This window comes from Siniperca chuatsi, linkage group LG1, assembly GCF_020085105.1.
Source record: "Siniperca chuatsi isolate FFG_IHB_CAS linkage group LG1, ASM2008510v1, whole genome shotgun sequence".
Lineage (NCBI taxonomy): Eukaryota > Metazoa > Chordata > Actinopteri > Centrarchiformes > Sinipercidae > Siniperca > Siniperca chuatsi.
Window position 1 is genome coordinate 742,501 of NC_058042.1, and position 17,500 is coordinate 760,000.

The following is a 17,500-nucleotide window of genomic DNA, read 5'->3' on the forward strand; positions in this document are numbered from 1 at the left end:
ACACACACACACACACACACAGCTGAGCGCGAAAGTTTATTCTTTTTTTGGGATTTTGCATTCTTTGATCTTCATTCTCAACGACAAACAACAAAAACAGTCAGCACCCAAAGATGGCTGAAAAACGGGAGGAAGCCAGTAAGTGAGTGAGACGCGTTCTGTGGATTTTCATCAGTAACGCGGACGTTGTTTCTGATGCGGCACAAACTAAACTCCTCTGTTGTACTGTGGCAGAGACAGAAATCTCAGAGACAGATGTCTCCGAACCTGGACAGGTGAAACCAGAACTATCCGGCCGGACAGAAACCGAATCAGACAGAATCGACGTTTTTGTAAGTTGGGTGAATGAAGCGTTTGACTTACTCTGAATGTTTTTAATGTTTGACTTGCTGACAAAGTAGCAGCTTTGGTGTTGAAAAATGTCTTGCTTATTGAGTGAGGAGCTGCTGGTTTGAATCCGGCTGGTGAGTCTTCATTTCCTCGGTGAGCAGGTGCCTTTGAGCAAGGCAGCGACGTCTGTGTACGACTGCGGTGAACACGCTGTAATGTGAAGAAGACACTCACCCTCTCGTGGATCTCCTCGTTGATGGTCGGCTTCCTGCTGGTGGAACGGGGAACTTTGAGCCAGTTCACCAGAGGTTTGATGGTCAGACCCTGACAGAGGAAACACACAGGTGATTCAGACAGAGAGCGTCACCTGAAGGGAAAGCAGAACAGGCTGGCTGACACACACCGAGGACGAGCAGCAGGTTTCACTCTCCTGCTGCAAACGTCAACACATCAGAGGGACGGGGTTCAGTTTGGTTTCATCCTGGCATCAACAAACTACACAAAACACACAAATATACACGAAACACAAAAAGGAGAAAACGAAAGATACAAATTCAATCAAACGTGGATCGGGGACATAACTAAATATAATAAAACAAACTTTAAAAGGCATGTAACACACGAGGTGTTATGCATAAAAATATATTATATATTTCCCTTAAAGCTGGAGGGACTTTTACATTCGAGCCGAACGAGTTCACACAGTGCTGGTTAACCCTGTCACCGCCAGGTGAAGCTCTCTGTATTCGCAGTATACAGAGCTTCTAAATCTGTGTTCCCACGACATTCCCACGCTGGTGCACCGGTAATGATGGTTTTACGCCAACCAGCAGAGATTGGTTTGCCAGAGCGGAACCATTTCTGTCTCAAACCAACACAGAGACACTAATGCACGCCTTTACTACCTGCAGGATTGACTACTGTAATGCTCCACTGTCTGGTTTCTCCAAGAACAATGTAGCTCAGATACAATTACTCTTTCCTTTTATTGGTTTATAAAGCTCCTAATGGTCGCGCCTCTACCTATTTATCAGATTGCTTTTAGCCTATGAACCTCTAGAACCCTCAGGTCTTCTGGTGGTGGTCTTTTAATTATCCCTAAAGACAGAACATAAACCCACGTGAGGCATCCTTTCATTACTATGGCCCACGTCTCTGGAACAGCCTGAAGACCTGAGGGCAGCACAGAGTTAAAAGCAATCTCAAGACCTACCTTTTTAGTCTGGCTTTTAATTGAACTTTATTTATTTATCTATTTATACATTTTAATCCGTTGTAATACTTGCTTTATCCTTTTATATTTTGAGTTTTAATCTATTTCTAATCCTGCCACTGGTGTTTCCTCATTGCAAATTGATGAGATTTATGATAGTGTTTCCTCGGGTCCTGTTTTTATTGCTTTGTGTGTGGATGGGGGGGGGGGTTATTGTGTGAAGCACTTTGTGTTACATTTTCTTTGTATGAAAAGTGCTATACAAATAAAGTCTGATTGATTGATAAAACCCTTGTATCTCCAGCTTCCTCCTCTGATGTTTCGGTCTGATGAAACCGAAACCTGTTCAAGCTCGCAATCAAGAGATACAAGGTTTTCATGTGACAGCGATATTGTGTTCCTGTGCAGCAGGAAGGTGACACCAAGTCATTACAGTCAGTGTGTATAAACAGGTTTCCAGCATCTGAACGTCCCTCTTCCTGTTTGACTGAATCATCCTCCTGCAGGCTGTAACTCAACACTAATATAAACTACATCAGCAGTGCCTGCTGCTCACACTGAGTCTGACTGGGAGACGCTGGACGGACCGTTATTGCTACACCGTGGACACCCCCTCAGACAAAATCGAGACAACTGGCTCCATTAACAGCAGCCGAACCAGCAGTCAGCAGCTCCTGTCTGCAGTGGACCCGTGGACGGACAGACAGCTGTCTCTGGATCACTGTGAGACTGAAGGAAACTTAGAAACAGCAGGATTCTCAGGCAGGTTCTGCAGCTACAAGGAGCGGCTTTTTCCTGTGATTTCTAAGTGGCCCCTGTGTTACTGCTCGACACCGGCTACTACGATTATTATTATTAGTCTTATCATTAATAGCCTTATTATTATTATCATTATTATTCCTATCAAAATTATTACTATTATTATTTTATTAATATTAATATTACCACTACCATTACATTATTATTATTTTAAAATTCTAGGTGGAATTTGCATTGTGCTGCTGTATGCTCTCGCTCTCGCTCTCTCTCTCTCAAGTTTTTCCTTGCCACTGTCACCTTCCTTCCTTCATGGTGGAAATTGTTTCGTCTCTGTAAATAATATTAAAAAGAGATAACTTCTGTTATAAATTGGCGTGTTATAAAATTGTTTATTCTGGATGGACATCAGAGATAATGATATCCTCTGGAAGTGAAAGTCACACTGAATCTAAAACATGTTTCAAGAAGGAGTGCGATGTATCTTTATCAGCTCCATGAGCTGCAGCTCCACCTGCTGACAAACTACAATAACTAACTTCCTGTTTCACCTCACACAGTATCTTTGCCTCACCTGTCTCCCTCCATATCCCCCCTTCAACTCCCCCGCTCCCCCCTGGGGAGGCGCCTCACTGTTTGAAACGTCTGGACTCTGGGTTTAAGGTGCCGACCACGAACCACAACATGTCTCTCTCCTCTCATTTCCTGTCATCTCTCTACTGTTTTCTGTTTAATAAAGGCATAACATGCCCCGAAATACCTTGAGAAGAATCTGAAAGTCGATTACAAGAAAACAATTATGAATTTTTCTTCTTTGTTTAATGCAATTAGCTTCTATTGCGATGCGCCATGCAGTGAAGTCTGCAGGAAAACAGCACGCTGTTTTATTTAGAAGACAATCCGGTAACAGAAGATATTTGTAGGAATCACCACCATCTGTTGTAGTCTCTGTGATTCATGATGGGAAAGTAGAAACATGAAACTCAGAGAGGGAATCAAGGGAAAGAGCCACAAAGAGTACACACTTGAGATGCAGCGTGTTTACACTTTCAGATCTAAATACACACTAATTCATTGGGCAGTTCCTGTCTCTGACTTTAGTTCCCACATTATGGTATCAGAGACACACAGCAAAGTCCGAGTGATTAAAAACACACTGAAGTGGAAGTTTTGAAAGTAAACATGTATGCTTTATTTCATCTAAATAAACAGGATGTAAAGGGTGTGTGTGTGTGTGTGTGTTGGTGGCACTGAGCTGCTCTGATAGATGTGTCACCTCAAACATGTTCGAATAAACATGGCAGATTTCTGCACAGGCCAAAAACTGAGACCTGGACCCAGCACATATCTGGGTCTTTAAGACCTGACGAACCTGACAAATGTGTGACCCAAAGCTACAGTACATGTTTGCTTTATTTCATCCATTACTGACCGTTAGCTCACCAGGATAACGCGACCACACTCTGTGTCTCTGTTCGCAACACATGACGATTTCCAGTCGGACAGAGAAAGAGAGACGTCTCTCCTGGAACCAGTTCTTTCAGGTAGCAGACATCTGAGCAGGAAACCTCTCCAACTACTGATCGGATTGTCCTGAAATGTTCCTGCTCTCATTCCTTCTCTCCAGAGGACGAACCCTTTAGATTTTAATGACTCTGTGATGTTTTCTCTAGCGCCACCCTCAGGACAAACTTTACAGGTTTAGCTGCAGGTCATTAAGCCTTCAGATAATGAAGTTAAAGATATCGTCAGTCTGCTGCTGCTCACACACACACACCAAGCTCGCTGTGGCAGCAGGAGGTCAGAGGTCACACAGAGCAGCTTCCACTCAGTGTGTGTTGTATCTACGTCTTTAACAGCTGCAGCAACACAGACGGCGTCTGTCGGCGACGTCTGTCCGTCGATGGTCCAACTTTGACTGAGAGTCAGATATTACTGTGACATTCATGGTTCCCTGATGATGAGTCCTAATGACTCTGATGATCCCCTGACCTTTCATGTAGCGTCATCAGCAGGTTTAAACTTTACACTTCTCCAGCATGTTTAACGTTTGCATGTTATGCTAACTGCTAATGCTAAACAGCACATGTTCAAACTTCCATTCATTCTGAGCATCTCTTGGACTTCTCATCCATGCTGACAGAAACTTGAGCTCGGCAGTTCATTCTTGACTTTGGTTTAAAGTGTAGAAAAAATATCAGAAATGGTCAGACACAGCCCCACGTGAGTCCTTCTGTCCTGCACAGAGACAGACTCAAAGGCCAGACACTGACCGAGCGGTTAGTGCACAGGTGCTTTTATATTGTGTGAAGCCACCTGACCCCTGTGATGTCTTCTCATTCAAAGAAACAAATGTAAAAAACAGTATCAAACAGTACTGTAAACAGTTTCTGCACAGGAAGTTGTTCCTACCTGGAACATGACAGTGAAGAAGACGACCACGATCGTCGTGGCGACAAAGTAATCCTTGGCTTTGACCTGCTCGCCGTCCAGCAGCACCACCAGAGCGAACGCCACTGCCCCTCGCAGGCCGCCGTACGACATCACCACCTGGTCAATCTTGTCCAATGGGACGAGGCGGAAACGGTTCAGAACCCAGGTCTGACCAATCACACCTGGAGCACAAAGGTTACAGCCAGTCAGAAGACTTATGAGGGAAAACTCTCATTGCTGAGGACGTTTGTGCAACAGAAAACTGACTTTAAGTAATCACTCAGAGCCTAAAACGCACTTAAATGATAAAGCTAAAGGATATTTGGGAGATTTCCTAATAAAAACACAATTTTTCTTGGTTAGGTTCAAATACTGTATTTTTCTTAGGAAGCTTTATGCAAATGGCCACTGCTCTACATTATAAATCGACTGTCAGCGGGGATAGTTGGAGCTGAAGGAGAGGCTTAAAGGTTAAAAGGGAGTCTAAAATCTATTTGACATTTTAACCTGCTGTGCACAGTAAGAATCAGTCATTAGCATCCCAAAATCTTTCAGTTGTGAAGCCAAAAATACCACAATCAGGAGGCCGAAACAGAAAAGGCCAAAGCTGCTTCATTCCTCCAGTGCTCATCGTGGTCATGTATCAGCGTGCACAAAGAAAAAATGATGTGCACCACTGAGTGTTTCTGTCACATATACTTTCATTAGGATTTACACATCGTACATGATGAATAAATTATTGGTAGATCAAGAGTTTCTTTTCTATTTCCTGTGTGTAGGAAGTTTTTTCTATGATATTATCATTCTGGTATTCTCTCTTTCTCTTCTGATTCGATGATATATGCAGTAGGCGATTTGAGGGTGGATGCCATCCCCCCTCTCCATCCCCTAGCAGCAGAGAGAGTGCAGGCCAGAGAGGATGTTTAGTTGACTGTTAATCTAGTCTCCCTGACTTATTGATCCTTTATCTGCCTGAGGTTTGTGCAGGTTAGAATCTATGGCCTCGAGCACGGCTCTGAGATATCAGTAGCGTAGCTTAGCTGTGTATTGATAAATCTGTGGCGCTGTCCGTGGTGCTGAAGTTGTAGCCCTTTTCTCTCAGTCCTGCCCTTCTGTCGGTTTCGTCTTGGGTCTATAATATTGTCTAAACTATATAGTTACTGCCTTGTGTCCGACGTAGAGAGAAAAGATACTAAGCGACAGGGGAAGTGACCGACCCGCAGCTCTGAAGACAAAGATGAAGACGAGTGTACAGGACACCAGGCCGGTGTCCCAGGCCCACTTGGACTTGTCCACTGCTGAGATCCCCAGGAAGATGAAGATGATGGTCTCAGCAATGCTGGCCAGAGTCTTCATCGTGTACTTCACTGTGGTCCGAGACTTCTGGGAAATGTTTGCCTCCACGTATTTATTGGCACCGATACCACAGAAGGTCATACTGAGGAGAGAGAGAGAGGCAGGGCAAGAAATAATTAGCCATTGTTTGTTTATTTGTTTTCGGTTGTATTTGCTTTTTTACCATTGCCATTTACCATCAGGCGTATGGGTCTGTATGTAAATGAGAAGCCTGAATGGTGATGATGGGGCCTGAAACCACCTAATGTACACCAGGGGGGAGTCTGCTGTGAACTACCCAAAGTTATAATACAAACCCAAATTACCATGTTGGATAAACAACGACAAACCCAGCAAACCAGAACTTAGCAACCACCCCAAACACCTCAGTAATTAGCAATCAACTAGCAAAAACCCAGAAACCACTCTAAATACCCTACCAACACCTTACAAAAAACTACGATTACATTTACAACCTCCTAGCAACCAACGTACAACACTCCTGTAACCTCTCAAAATGCCTTTGCAACCACTTAGCAACTACTTAGCAACTACTAGACTGTACACTTTAGCAACGACATAGCAACCAACTAGCATAACAGAAGTTATCTCATTGCGCTTTTCCTACAGCGCAGGTCTAGACTGAACTCTTTATAATATTAATTACAGAGACCCAACAAATCCCACCATGAGCAAGCATTTGGTGACAGTGGCAAGGAAGAACTTCCTTTAGGTTTAGAGAGAGAGAGAGAGAGGGGAGGGGTTTGGGGGAAGGAGATAGGGTTAGGGAGGCACAACGCAAAGACCACGTAGAATTTTTTTTATATATAGTAGAATAGTAATTGTAGTGTTAATATTAATAAATTAGTAATAATAGGAATGACAGCTATAGGAAGAATAATGTCAGCATCAGTAACAGAGCCAATAACAACAACTGTAGCAGCAGCTGTCAAGCAGGTACACGGGGGCAGCAGGTGGCCCACAACCACAGATCCAGACTCTGCAGGAACACGGGGGCAGCAGGTGGCCCACAACCACAGATCCAGACTCTGCAGGAACACGGGGGCAGCAGGTGGCCCACAACCACAGATCCAGACTCTGCAGCTCTGGAGGCAGAAATACCTGCTGAAAGCGACAGAAGGAGAGAGGAGAGAGACGAGAAAGCACAGAACTACGGGAGAGAGAAGATGTTGAGTTAGTAACATGCAGTAATGGGATAAAAATGCATACAGATGGAGAGGGAGAGGAGGAGAGAGGAGAGAGGTGCATCATGGGAAGTCTCCCGGCAGTCTAGGCCTATAGCAGCATAACTAAGGGATGGTTCAGGACTCACCTGAGCCAGCTCTAACTATAAGCTTTATCAAAGAGGAAAGTCTTAAGCCTACTCTTAAATGTGGAGATGGTGTCTGCCTCCCGAACCCAAACTGGGACCTGGTTCCACAGAATTTTTGCAGTTCATGTTATATTTTATATACTTTGTGGAAGATGTTTTGGTTTTTCTCATACAGACGTTTTTTACATTATGTTTCTCACTGATCCAGAAGCTGAAGTTCGTTCCACATTTACTGCATATAAAACTGATTCAGTTCCTAATGTGCTGTAGGGAGATTTCGACATGCTGCACTGTGGCACATCCTCTTTTTGTTGACAGCAGCAGGCATGTTGTACTGGTCATAGTGGTCTTTGCGTTTGTGCTGGTTGGGGAGACTTACGACAGAATGGCGGACAAGGAGAAGAGCTCGGCAGTCAGGTAGGCCAGGTAGACCAGCAGGAAGACGAAGAGCGGCTCGATGATCCGAACCTTCTTGGTGAAACGAGTGATGAAACCCAAGATGACGGCGAACACCAGACCCACCAGAGTCCCCCCGATACTGACGATGAGGAAGGAGGCTGTAGAGGAAGAGCAGGAGGAAGAGGGAGGTGATTAACAGAAGAGTCAGATGTAGATTTGATTTTGTTCCTTTCTGTGGACTCACCGACTCCTTTAAAGTAATCTGCTGTCTGAACGTTCTCCACTCCCACTTCCACAAAGGAAATGTAGACTTTATATAAAACCTAGAGAACAGAGAAACGCTTTAGATTAGAGGTGGTTATAACTAAGGCTTGAAATTTTCAATTCCTATTGATTTTCACTGAAAAATCCCAGATTTTGAAAAAAGGAGTAACTGGGTTTACAGTGATTTTAAACAGCTGTAGTGTTTCCTGCTGTCGGAGGACACAGTTCAGCTCACTGGGTTATGGTGACTTCAACAGGAACCCGTGAGGTTGCATTTTGGACAATGTAAAGTCAAGTGCATGTTATCCTCAGCCGTCCCTGTTGCTAGGTGACTGACAATGAAAACGTCACCTTCTTCCCTTTTCAAACACTGAATGATTTTGTGTCTTCTGTATTTCAAGCCCCTTCGAGGAAGAAAAAAAAGGCAGACGACAAAAACCATCAATAAGAAAATGTAAAAAGGGAACCTTTGTGGGCTGCGACACGTCGAACCCTGTGAACTCAACACCCGGGTGCTGGATACAAACAAATCAATGTGCACACTAGAAACAGAGCTCTATCAGGCTTTTATTAGAAACATTTCGACCCAACACAGGTCTTCCTCCGGCAATGTATTAGCTGCCGTTACCCTCCTGTGGTAACTTTGGGCCACAGTTAGGGTAAAAATAATCTGAGAATATTTTGAAGGTAAAGCTGTAATATTTCCTTTTTCCTGTAATACTGGGACTTTATTCTCGTAATATAACGACCTTTTCTCTTAATATTGTATATTCTTTTAAATATTTTTCAGTTATCTTGTAATAAGGATGTTCTGGCAATATGAGTATTCTGGTATGTGCGTATATTTCTCTATATTCCCTTCATGTGGATGTTGTCCTGAGGAAAAGCTGTTGGGTCGAAGCTTCACTAATGAAAGCTGAAACGAGCTCTGATTCCACTGTGTTGGTTTTCTACTGTAAATACTTAGGATTTTACCTGTCAAACAACATTATGTAATCAGTGACATCCCTTAAACATACTGCACAAATGATCAATGTGAGAGCACGAATTACCAATTTGTGCACACAAATTCGGAAAGGAATTTCGTCAGCACTAATTCGTTCTTTGTCTTTTTCCCACGACTCGTGTCGAGCTCCGTCCCTTTCTGGAAAGCTAGCGATTTTATGAACATTGAGTAACGTTCCTGTTTCAAAGCTTATAGGAGTTTAACACACTGTATGGCAGCACTTTAGTCTTTTTTTCTATGTTACAACAGAAAGTGGCGTTTGGGAACCGTGCACCATTTTGTGGGTAAAACTGTAACTGAGCAGCAGTAACGTCATTTACTGTAAAACACTGATGATAAGACGATATAGAAACGAGCGTCTGCACCACTGAGCCTGGGAAAATAGCGGGACCCTCCGCCTCTTTCTTTCTTTCTTTATGGGGTTGCAGGTCACACTTTCAGTTTTCCCACACTTTGGTTTTTTCCATTTGTTGGTGGGATTAGCTCATATTCTGAGTGCTGCTGAGGATTAGAAAACTGCAGAGTTAATCTGCTCAGAACGGTTTAATCTCAGCTTTCTCAAACTCAACATGTTACTGAGTAAATGTGAAGTTTTTGCTCTTCGTCAAACATCTGTTGTTTCTGTGGGAAAATCACAGCAGTGAAGTGTGCAGAAATCTTTCCTCCTGCAAAAGAAAACTGACATGAAGTTTACTGATCTCAGTCCTGCTCTCCAGAGGATGAGCCCTTGATCTTTCGTCTAGCGCCACCCTCAGGACTGCTGGTAAATACATTTACAAACATGTGAAGATGGCTATAAACACAAGACACTCTACGCCTACGGTGTGTTGTAAGCCTCTCTGTTGCCATAGTAACACACCAACACACCTCACATGATGAACGGTGTGTCTGTGTGTGTGTGTCTCACCACGGTGACGGCGTCGTTGACCAGCGACTCTCCAAACACGATGATGAAGAGCGTGTCATTGACGTGAACCTCCTCAAACACGGCCAGCACCGCCACCGGGTCGACGGCCGAGATCAACGCTCCGAACAGCAGGAAGTCCATCAGGTCCGCCTGCACGCGCTCGTCTGCGCGCACACACACACACACACACACACACACACACACACACACACACACACACACAAACACACACGTAAACACGTAAACACACACGTAAACACACAGGATCGGAAACTCAGATATTTTCCTCTCTGAGAAGCTTTGGATTCAGGTTTGAGTCGTTTACAATTTGTTTGAGTCCAGATGTTTTGTACCTGAACGTCTCGTGAGTATAGCATGACATCACAGCAGATACCAGATCAATATCAGGAAGTTTCCAGGTTTCACTGAGGTAACAGTTTTGAAGATGTTTTAATGATGGAGAGAATCAAATGAAAGTAGGAATGAAGAGCAAAACTAAAAGGCTACAAAGACAAAGGTTTGTTATTTTACTTCCTCCTCTTCCTTTATTGTGAGATGGTCTGTGAAGTTTAGAAAAACTACTTGGAAAAGTGTGACAAGAGGAATCCCTCATGTGTGCTGATGGCTATCATGAAAAGTTAGACATAAAAAGTTTTTGAGAGGAACTTTTATTCGAACAAAATCCAGAAAGTTCTCTATGAATCTGTCAGTGGGACTAGAAATGTGCACTTTTTGCATAGTTGAATTTCCTTTTCATAACTGTTTCTGTGTTTTACACGTGACAACATGAAGACTTGGTACAAACTGTAAGACAGAGAGTCACAGTCCCTTCAGATGCACTCTGTAAACTCTTTCCAGTATAATTAGGCTAAAAATATAATTTTTTCACGTGATCCAACATATTCTTCACATGAAAAAAAGTAATGATTTTAGCCGCTTTAAGGAAGAGATAATATTTAAAATCCAGTTTGTGGCAGTGGGAGCTGATAAGGGAACACGTTTACATCAGACCGTTCTGTCGCTGTTCGTCAATAACATTTACTCTCGTGTATCAGCACCTATTCTCAGCGTGACCTCAGACTGACCTATGACCCCCAGCAGTTTGGCGGCGTACAGGCAGAAGCCGGTGCAGAAGGCGTTCCACAGCGTTCCCACCACGGCGTACGTCAGGATGGCTCCCAGGTTGTCGAAGAAGAGGCGGGCCGGCATGAAGTATCCGGCGTCGCCCACGATGGTCGGCAGCAGAAAGAGGAAGAAGAGGGCGGGCTCCAGCTGGTACAGCTGCTTCTTATTGGCTATGAGGACGATCCCGCCCAGGACCAGACCCAGCAGGATCAGCATGCAGCTCTCTGGGACCACAGTGGTGAATCGCTGAGAGAAGTGAAACACTGCAGGACGAGAAACTGCAGTCAGATAGTTGACAGACAACTCGATGTGTTACAGATTTGTTTTATAGCACAAGATCAGCATTGTTCTCGTGATGAATGTGTGTGTGTGTTCTTATATCCCAGTGGGGACCTGAATGCACACTAACCCATGAGGACTTGTGTCACTGTGGGGACCCCACAGGGTTAAGACTTGGTTTTAGGGTTCAGGTTACAGTTAGGCTAAGGCCAATGTTAAGGTAAGTGTTAAGGTCAGGGTCCAGGCAAAGCATTATGTTAATGACTGTCCCCACGGGGATAGTAAAACAAACGTGTGTGTGTGTGTGTGTACATGGCCTTGGACACGTAGTTATGAATTCATCATTTAAGGTCTGCTGTGAGTCATGACAAGACAAATATCACACACACACACACACACACACACACACACACACACACACACACACACCAGGGCTCCTCATAAATCAACAGGAGGGAAAACATCAAAGACTCAAAGCTCGTTCTCTGTTTTCGACAGTTAGCTGGTGGTTTATTTGCACAGAGACAGGCCTCTTGCTCTGAGTGAAGCATCCGACATGAACCACTGGGTTATTTCACACGAACAGACAGATGTTTCCGTATTTGTGTTTTCCGCTGGTGTGAAAACACGATGTCACTTATTTCAGTGCACCAATCAGGATTGAGCTATTTTTGAATCCAAACGTAATGACAGTTGTGGGGCTGTTGCCTCTACTCAAACCACACCCACACTGTCCCGTTTATGACTGTTCAACTCTTAATAAATAGTCCCTCTACCTGTGGTTGGTGTTACTTCGTCCTGAATATTTACAGTAAGCTGTGAAGCTAAGTTTTCAGGGGCTGTAAGACCTCCAGCCTTGATCATGCAAAGCTTCGGTGGACAAACAGGAGTGTTAACCCTGTTTTCCTCCAAAGCCATGCAGCTGTTGCTCCTCTGACTGGCTTCAGTCTGACGGTGTGTTCAGACACAACGCAAGGCAATTTGCGTATGTTGCTAGCTAGCTTACAGCTTACAGTCTGAGGCAAAGTCATGTCTAATTGTGTCTTTCCATTGACTTTGTATGCAATCGTGCAAACAAAGTCTCTCAAACTTGTTTTGCGTTGTGTCTGAACTTTATTATTGATCAGTCTACTAATTATTTCCTCCATTAATCGCTTGGTGAAACATTTTTGTGAAAAATGTCCATCGCAATATCACAAAGCCCAGAAGGGTTTATTTATTTTTTCAGACCTAAAAATCCTAAATAAATCTATATCCAGCTTTCTATGCGTCGAGGGTTAAACTCTCAACCCTCGAGCCCATACGCTAAAGGAGGATTAAGCCTTCCTAATTTTACATGTTATTACCTTCCGTTCAATACGGTGCTGGTTGCACTCTGAGGACAATGAGGCTCTGAGACTTCCTATTGAACAACACCAGTTATGCTCCCTTAAAAGCTCCTCCTTTCCTTGCCTCTAAGAAAGCACTTTAACTCTTAACTCTTTTAAGAACCCGGCCATTTTGAAGTCCCGATTGCAGATGGAATAGTGAAAAAATTGGGTTAATAACGGCATAAAAACAGAACGATTTATATAGCCAAGATAGCGACAATTATCTGAAAAATTTAAACTACCAAATCATAATTTATTTAAATATTTTCCGATTAGACACTGGGTCCGCAACAGCTTTACAGACTTTCCACAAATTCCACCAGAATCCCCATTTGCTTAGTGAAGCCTTGTACACTACAAAGGGTCTGATATCTTCTATTTACACTAATCTAAACAGTAACTTGCCTATCTATGATCAGACTGAGATAAAAACTAAATGGGAATCAGATCTCCAATGCGATTATGATGATGCCGACTGGTGTAATATCCTTGAAATATCTCAGACTGTATTAATGTCAACTAAACAGAGAAAATACAGTATAATATCTTTAATAGAACCTATTATACTCCACATAGACTGCACAAAATATACTATGATGCCTCTTCCAGTTGCCAGAGATGTAAAACCTGTGATGGAGATTTACTTCATGTGGGTTAGAATTGCTCTTCTCTGGAAGAATTTGGGGAAAACATTGTTAGAATTACTTCAGATATTATCTGGGGTCGGGATCTTGGGCGATATACAAGGACTTAATCTGAACCATAATAAAAAATACTTCATATTACTTGCAGGTACAGCTGGGAAAAAGCGTATTCTACAAAACTGGAAATCTGAACTTCCTCCTTCGCAGAGGCAACGGCTAAATAAATGAACACAGTACACCTGAAAAGATCTTGTAGTGTGAGGAGGAAACCAGCAACGTATGAAACGTCTTTTCTTATTACCATCATTACGCGCCCTCGGCCAGTGAATTAGTATGGAAACTTGTCCTCCCACTGTCTGCTTAATGTTGATATATATACTTTATTAATACACATTAGGACCCCATACCTTACTTGATTACATTTTGTATTTTTTCTATTTTTCAGTGGTGAACGAGGGAGAAACTTGTACCATACCGGGGCTACTTTGTTTGTTTCTCTGTCTGTCATGTGTATTTGTAGATGGAAAATATGGCTGTTTTGCTTCAATAAAAAAAGACATTAAGTGGGTAATATGATCTCTTTTCTTGGTTTTGGTTCGTAGTCTGGCTGCTGCATCCTGTACAGTCTGTGGTCTGAACAGCTCTCTGATTTATGCCCGTTAGCAGACCATTACAGTAATGTAAACACGAGGGAATGAAAACATGTGTGATGGATTCGGTTTCTCTGAAGCAGAGATATTAACAGATTTTAGCAATATTCTTATATAAAGCAAGATTGGACGACGTCGCTGACATGAATTTCAAAATGAAGGTTGGAATGAAAAAGGACACCTACAGTAAGTGTGCGCAAGCAAGTTTTCAAATAGTCAGGGACACAAACAGGATAGTGACGGATTAATTATGGTGTGCAACCAGAGGGCGATGGCATCGAATCACTGTGGAGGAATTATAATATAGTTTCATAAAATCCACAGAACTAGACGGTTGAGTTTGAGGGGAGACACACTGTCTACACGTCTGCTGTGGGACACTGGTCTAAGACACGATTAGGACAAGGGTCATCAATAAAGGAAGGGGGAACCACAATCTTTGATCTTATTATTAAACACACACACATGGCTCTTTACTACGCTTCATTCTGGATTCAGAGTTAAAATATTCTACCAAATCAACATCTGATGAACTGATATAATATTACTAGAAAAACTGGAAGAGAACCGTGATGCGTGTCTTCATTAAAACTGTCTTTCCAGCAGAGATAACGTTACATATCCCTCTCTCTCTGTCTCGTCTCTCTTTCCCGCTCACAACAATAACAACAATTATATTACAATCTCACATGTCAGCTATTATCTGTTATGTAATGGACACCCTCGAGAAAATCAGGAATATTCTCTGTGCAGCTGCACAAAAATTAATACGGCTGAAGAAAAAACCCAAACACGCAGCAGCAAAGACACACTTTGCTCTTCTGTCCTCCCTGCCATCCTCCTGTCCTTCACGACCTCCTCCTGTCCTTTGCTACCTCCTCCTGTCCTCCCTGCCATCCTCCTGTCCTTCACTACCTCCTCCTGTCCTTCGCTACCTCCTCCTGTCCTCCCTGCCATCCTCCTGTCCTTCACTACCTCCTCCTGTCCTTCGCTACCTCCTCCTGTCCTCCCTGCCATCCTCCTGTCCTTCACTACCTCCTCCTGTCCTTCGCTACCTCCTCCTGTCCTCCCTGCCATCCTCCTGTCCTTCACTACCTCCTCCTGTCCTTTGCTACCTCCTCCTGTCCTCCCTGCCACCCTCCTGTCCTTCACTACCTCCTCCTGTCCTTTGCTACCTCCTCCTGTCCTCCCTGCCATCCTCCTGTCCTTCACTACCTCCTCCTGTCCTTCGCTACCTCCTCCTGTCCTTTGCTACCTCCTCCTGTCCTCCCTGCCATCCTCCTGTCCTTCACTACCTCCTCCTGTCCTTTGCTACCTCCTCCTGTCCTCCCTGCCATCCTCCTGTCCTTCACTACCTCCTCCTGTCCTTCGCTACCTCCTCCTGTCCTTTGCTACCTCCTCCTGTCCTCCCTGCCATCCTCCTGTCCTTCACTACCTCCTCCTGTCCTTTGCTACCTCCTCCTGTCCTCCCTGCCATCCTCCTGTCCTTCACTACCTCCTCCTGTCCTTCGCTACCTCCTCCTGTCCTTTGCTACCTCCTCCTGTCCTTCGCTACCTCCTCTTGTCCTCCCTGCCATCCTCCTGTCCTTCACTACCTCCTCCTGTCCTTTGCTACCTCCTCCTGTCCTCACTGCCATCCTCTAGTCCTCCCTGCCATCCTCCTGTCCTTCACTACCTCCTCCTGTCCTTTGCTACCTCCTCCTGTCCTCACTGCCATCCTCTAGTCCTCCCTGCCATCCACCTGTCCATCACTACCTCCTCCTGTCCTCACTGCCATCCTCTAGTCCTCCCTGCCATCCTCCTGTCCTTCACTACCTCCTCCTGTCCTCACTGCCATCCTCCTGTCCTCCCTGCCATCCACCTGTCCATCACTACCTCCTCCTGTCCTCACTGCCATCCTCTAGTCCTCCCTGCCATCCTCCTGTCCTTCACTACCTCCTCCTGTCCTCACTGCCATCCTCCTGTCCTCCCTGCCATCCTCCTGTCCATCACTACCTCCTCCTGTCCTCACTGCCATCCTCTAGTCCTCCCTGCCATCCTCCTGTCCTTCACTACCTCCTCCTGTCCTCCCTGCCATCCTCCTGTCCATCACTACCTCCTCCTGTCCTCCCTGCCATCCTCCTGTCCATCACTACCTCCTCCTGTCCTCCTTGCCATCCTCCTGTCCTCCCTGCCATCCTCCTGTCCTCCCTGCCATCCTCCTGTCCTTTGCTACCTCCTCTTGTCCTCCCTGCCATCCTCCTGTCCTTCACTACCTCCTCCTGTCCTTCACTACCTCCTCCTGTCCTCCCTGCCATCCTCCTGTCCTCCCTGCCATCCTCCTGTCCATCACTACCTCCTCCTGTCCTCCCTGCCATCCTCCTGTCCTTCACTACCTCCTCCTGTCCTCCTTGCCATCCTCCTGTCCTCCTTGCCATCCTCCTGTCCTTTGCTACCTCCTCCTGTCCTCCTTGCCATCCTCCTGTCCTCCCTGCCATCCTCCTGTCCTTTGCTACCTCCTCTTGTCCTCCCTGCCATCCTCCTGTCCTTCACTACCTCCTCCTGTCCTCCTTGCCATCCTCCTGTCCTCCCTGCCATCCTCCTGTCCTCCCTGCCATCCTCCTGTCCATCACTACCTCCTCCTGTCCTCCCTGCCATCCTCCTGTCCTTCACTACCTCCTCCTGTCCTCCCTGCCATCCTCCTGTCCTTTGCTACCTCCTCCTGTCCTCCTTGCCATTCTCCTGTCCATCACTACCTCCTCCTGTCCTCCCTGCCATCCTCCTGTCCTTTGCTACCTCCTCCTGTCCTCCTTGCCATTCTCCTGTCCTTCACTACCTCCTCCTGTCCTCCTTGCCATTCTCCTGTCCATCACTACCTCCTCCTGTCCTCCCTGCCATCCTCCTGTCCTTTGCTACCTCCTCCTGTCCTCCTTGCCATTCTCCTGTCCTTCACTACCTCCTCCTGTCCTCCTTGCCATTCTCCTGTCCATCACTACCTCCTCCTGTCCTCCCTGCCATCCTCCTGTCCTTTGCTACCTCCTCCTGTCCTCCTTGCCATCCTCCTGTCCATCACTACCTCCTCCTGTCCTCCCTGCCATCGTCATGTCCTTCACTACCTCCTCCTGTCCTTCGCTACCTCCTCCTGTCCATCACTACCTCCTCCTGTCCTCCCTGCCATCCTCCTGTCCTCCTTGCCATCCTCCTGTCCTCCCTGCCATCCTCCTGTCCATCACTACCTCCTCCTGTCCTCCCTGCCATCCTCCTGTCCTCCCTGCCATCCTCCTGTCCTTTGCTACCTCCTCCTGTCCTCCCTGCCATCCTCCTGTCCTCCCTGCCATCCTCCTGTCCTTTGCTACCTCCTCCTGTCCTCCCTGCCATCCTCCTGTCCATCACTACCTCCTCCTGTCCTCCCTGCCATCCTCCTGTCCTTTGCTACCTCCTCCTGTCCTCCCTGCCATCCTCCTGTCCTTTGCTACC

General features: G+C 45.4%; 1 protein-coding gene across 1 annotated transcript in view; it reads right to left on the reverse strand.

Moving 5' to 3' along the window:
- slc9a5 (solute carrier family 9 member A5) overlaps window positions 1-17,500 on the reverse strand; it is a 33,269-nt gene that overhangs the window by 10,351 nt on the left and 5,418 nt on the right. Inside the window, 7 exon segments of the mRNA XM_044208104.1 lie at window positions 565-654; window positions 4,712-4,914; window positions 5,950-6,170; window positions 7,780-7,957; window positions 8,044-8,122; window positions 9,977-10,140; window positions 11,062-11,364. Of these exon segments, the coding sequence (XP_044064039.1) occupies window positions 565-654; window positions 4,712-4,914; window positions 5,950-6,170; window positions 7,780-7,957; window positions 8,044-8,122; window positions 9,977-10,140; window positions 11,062-11,364 (1,238 nt within the window).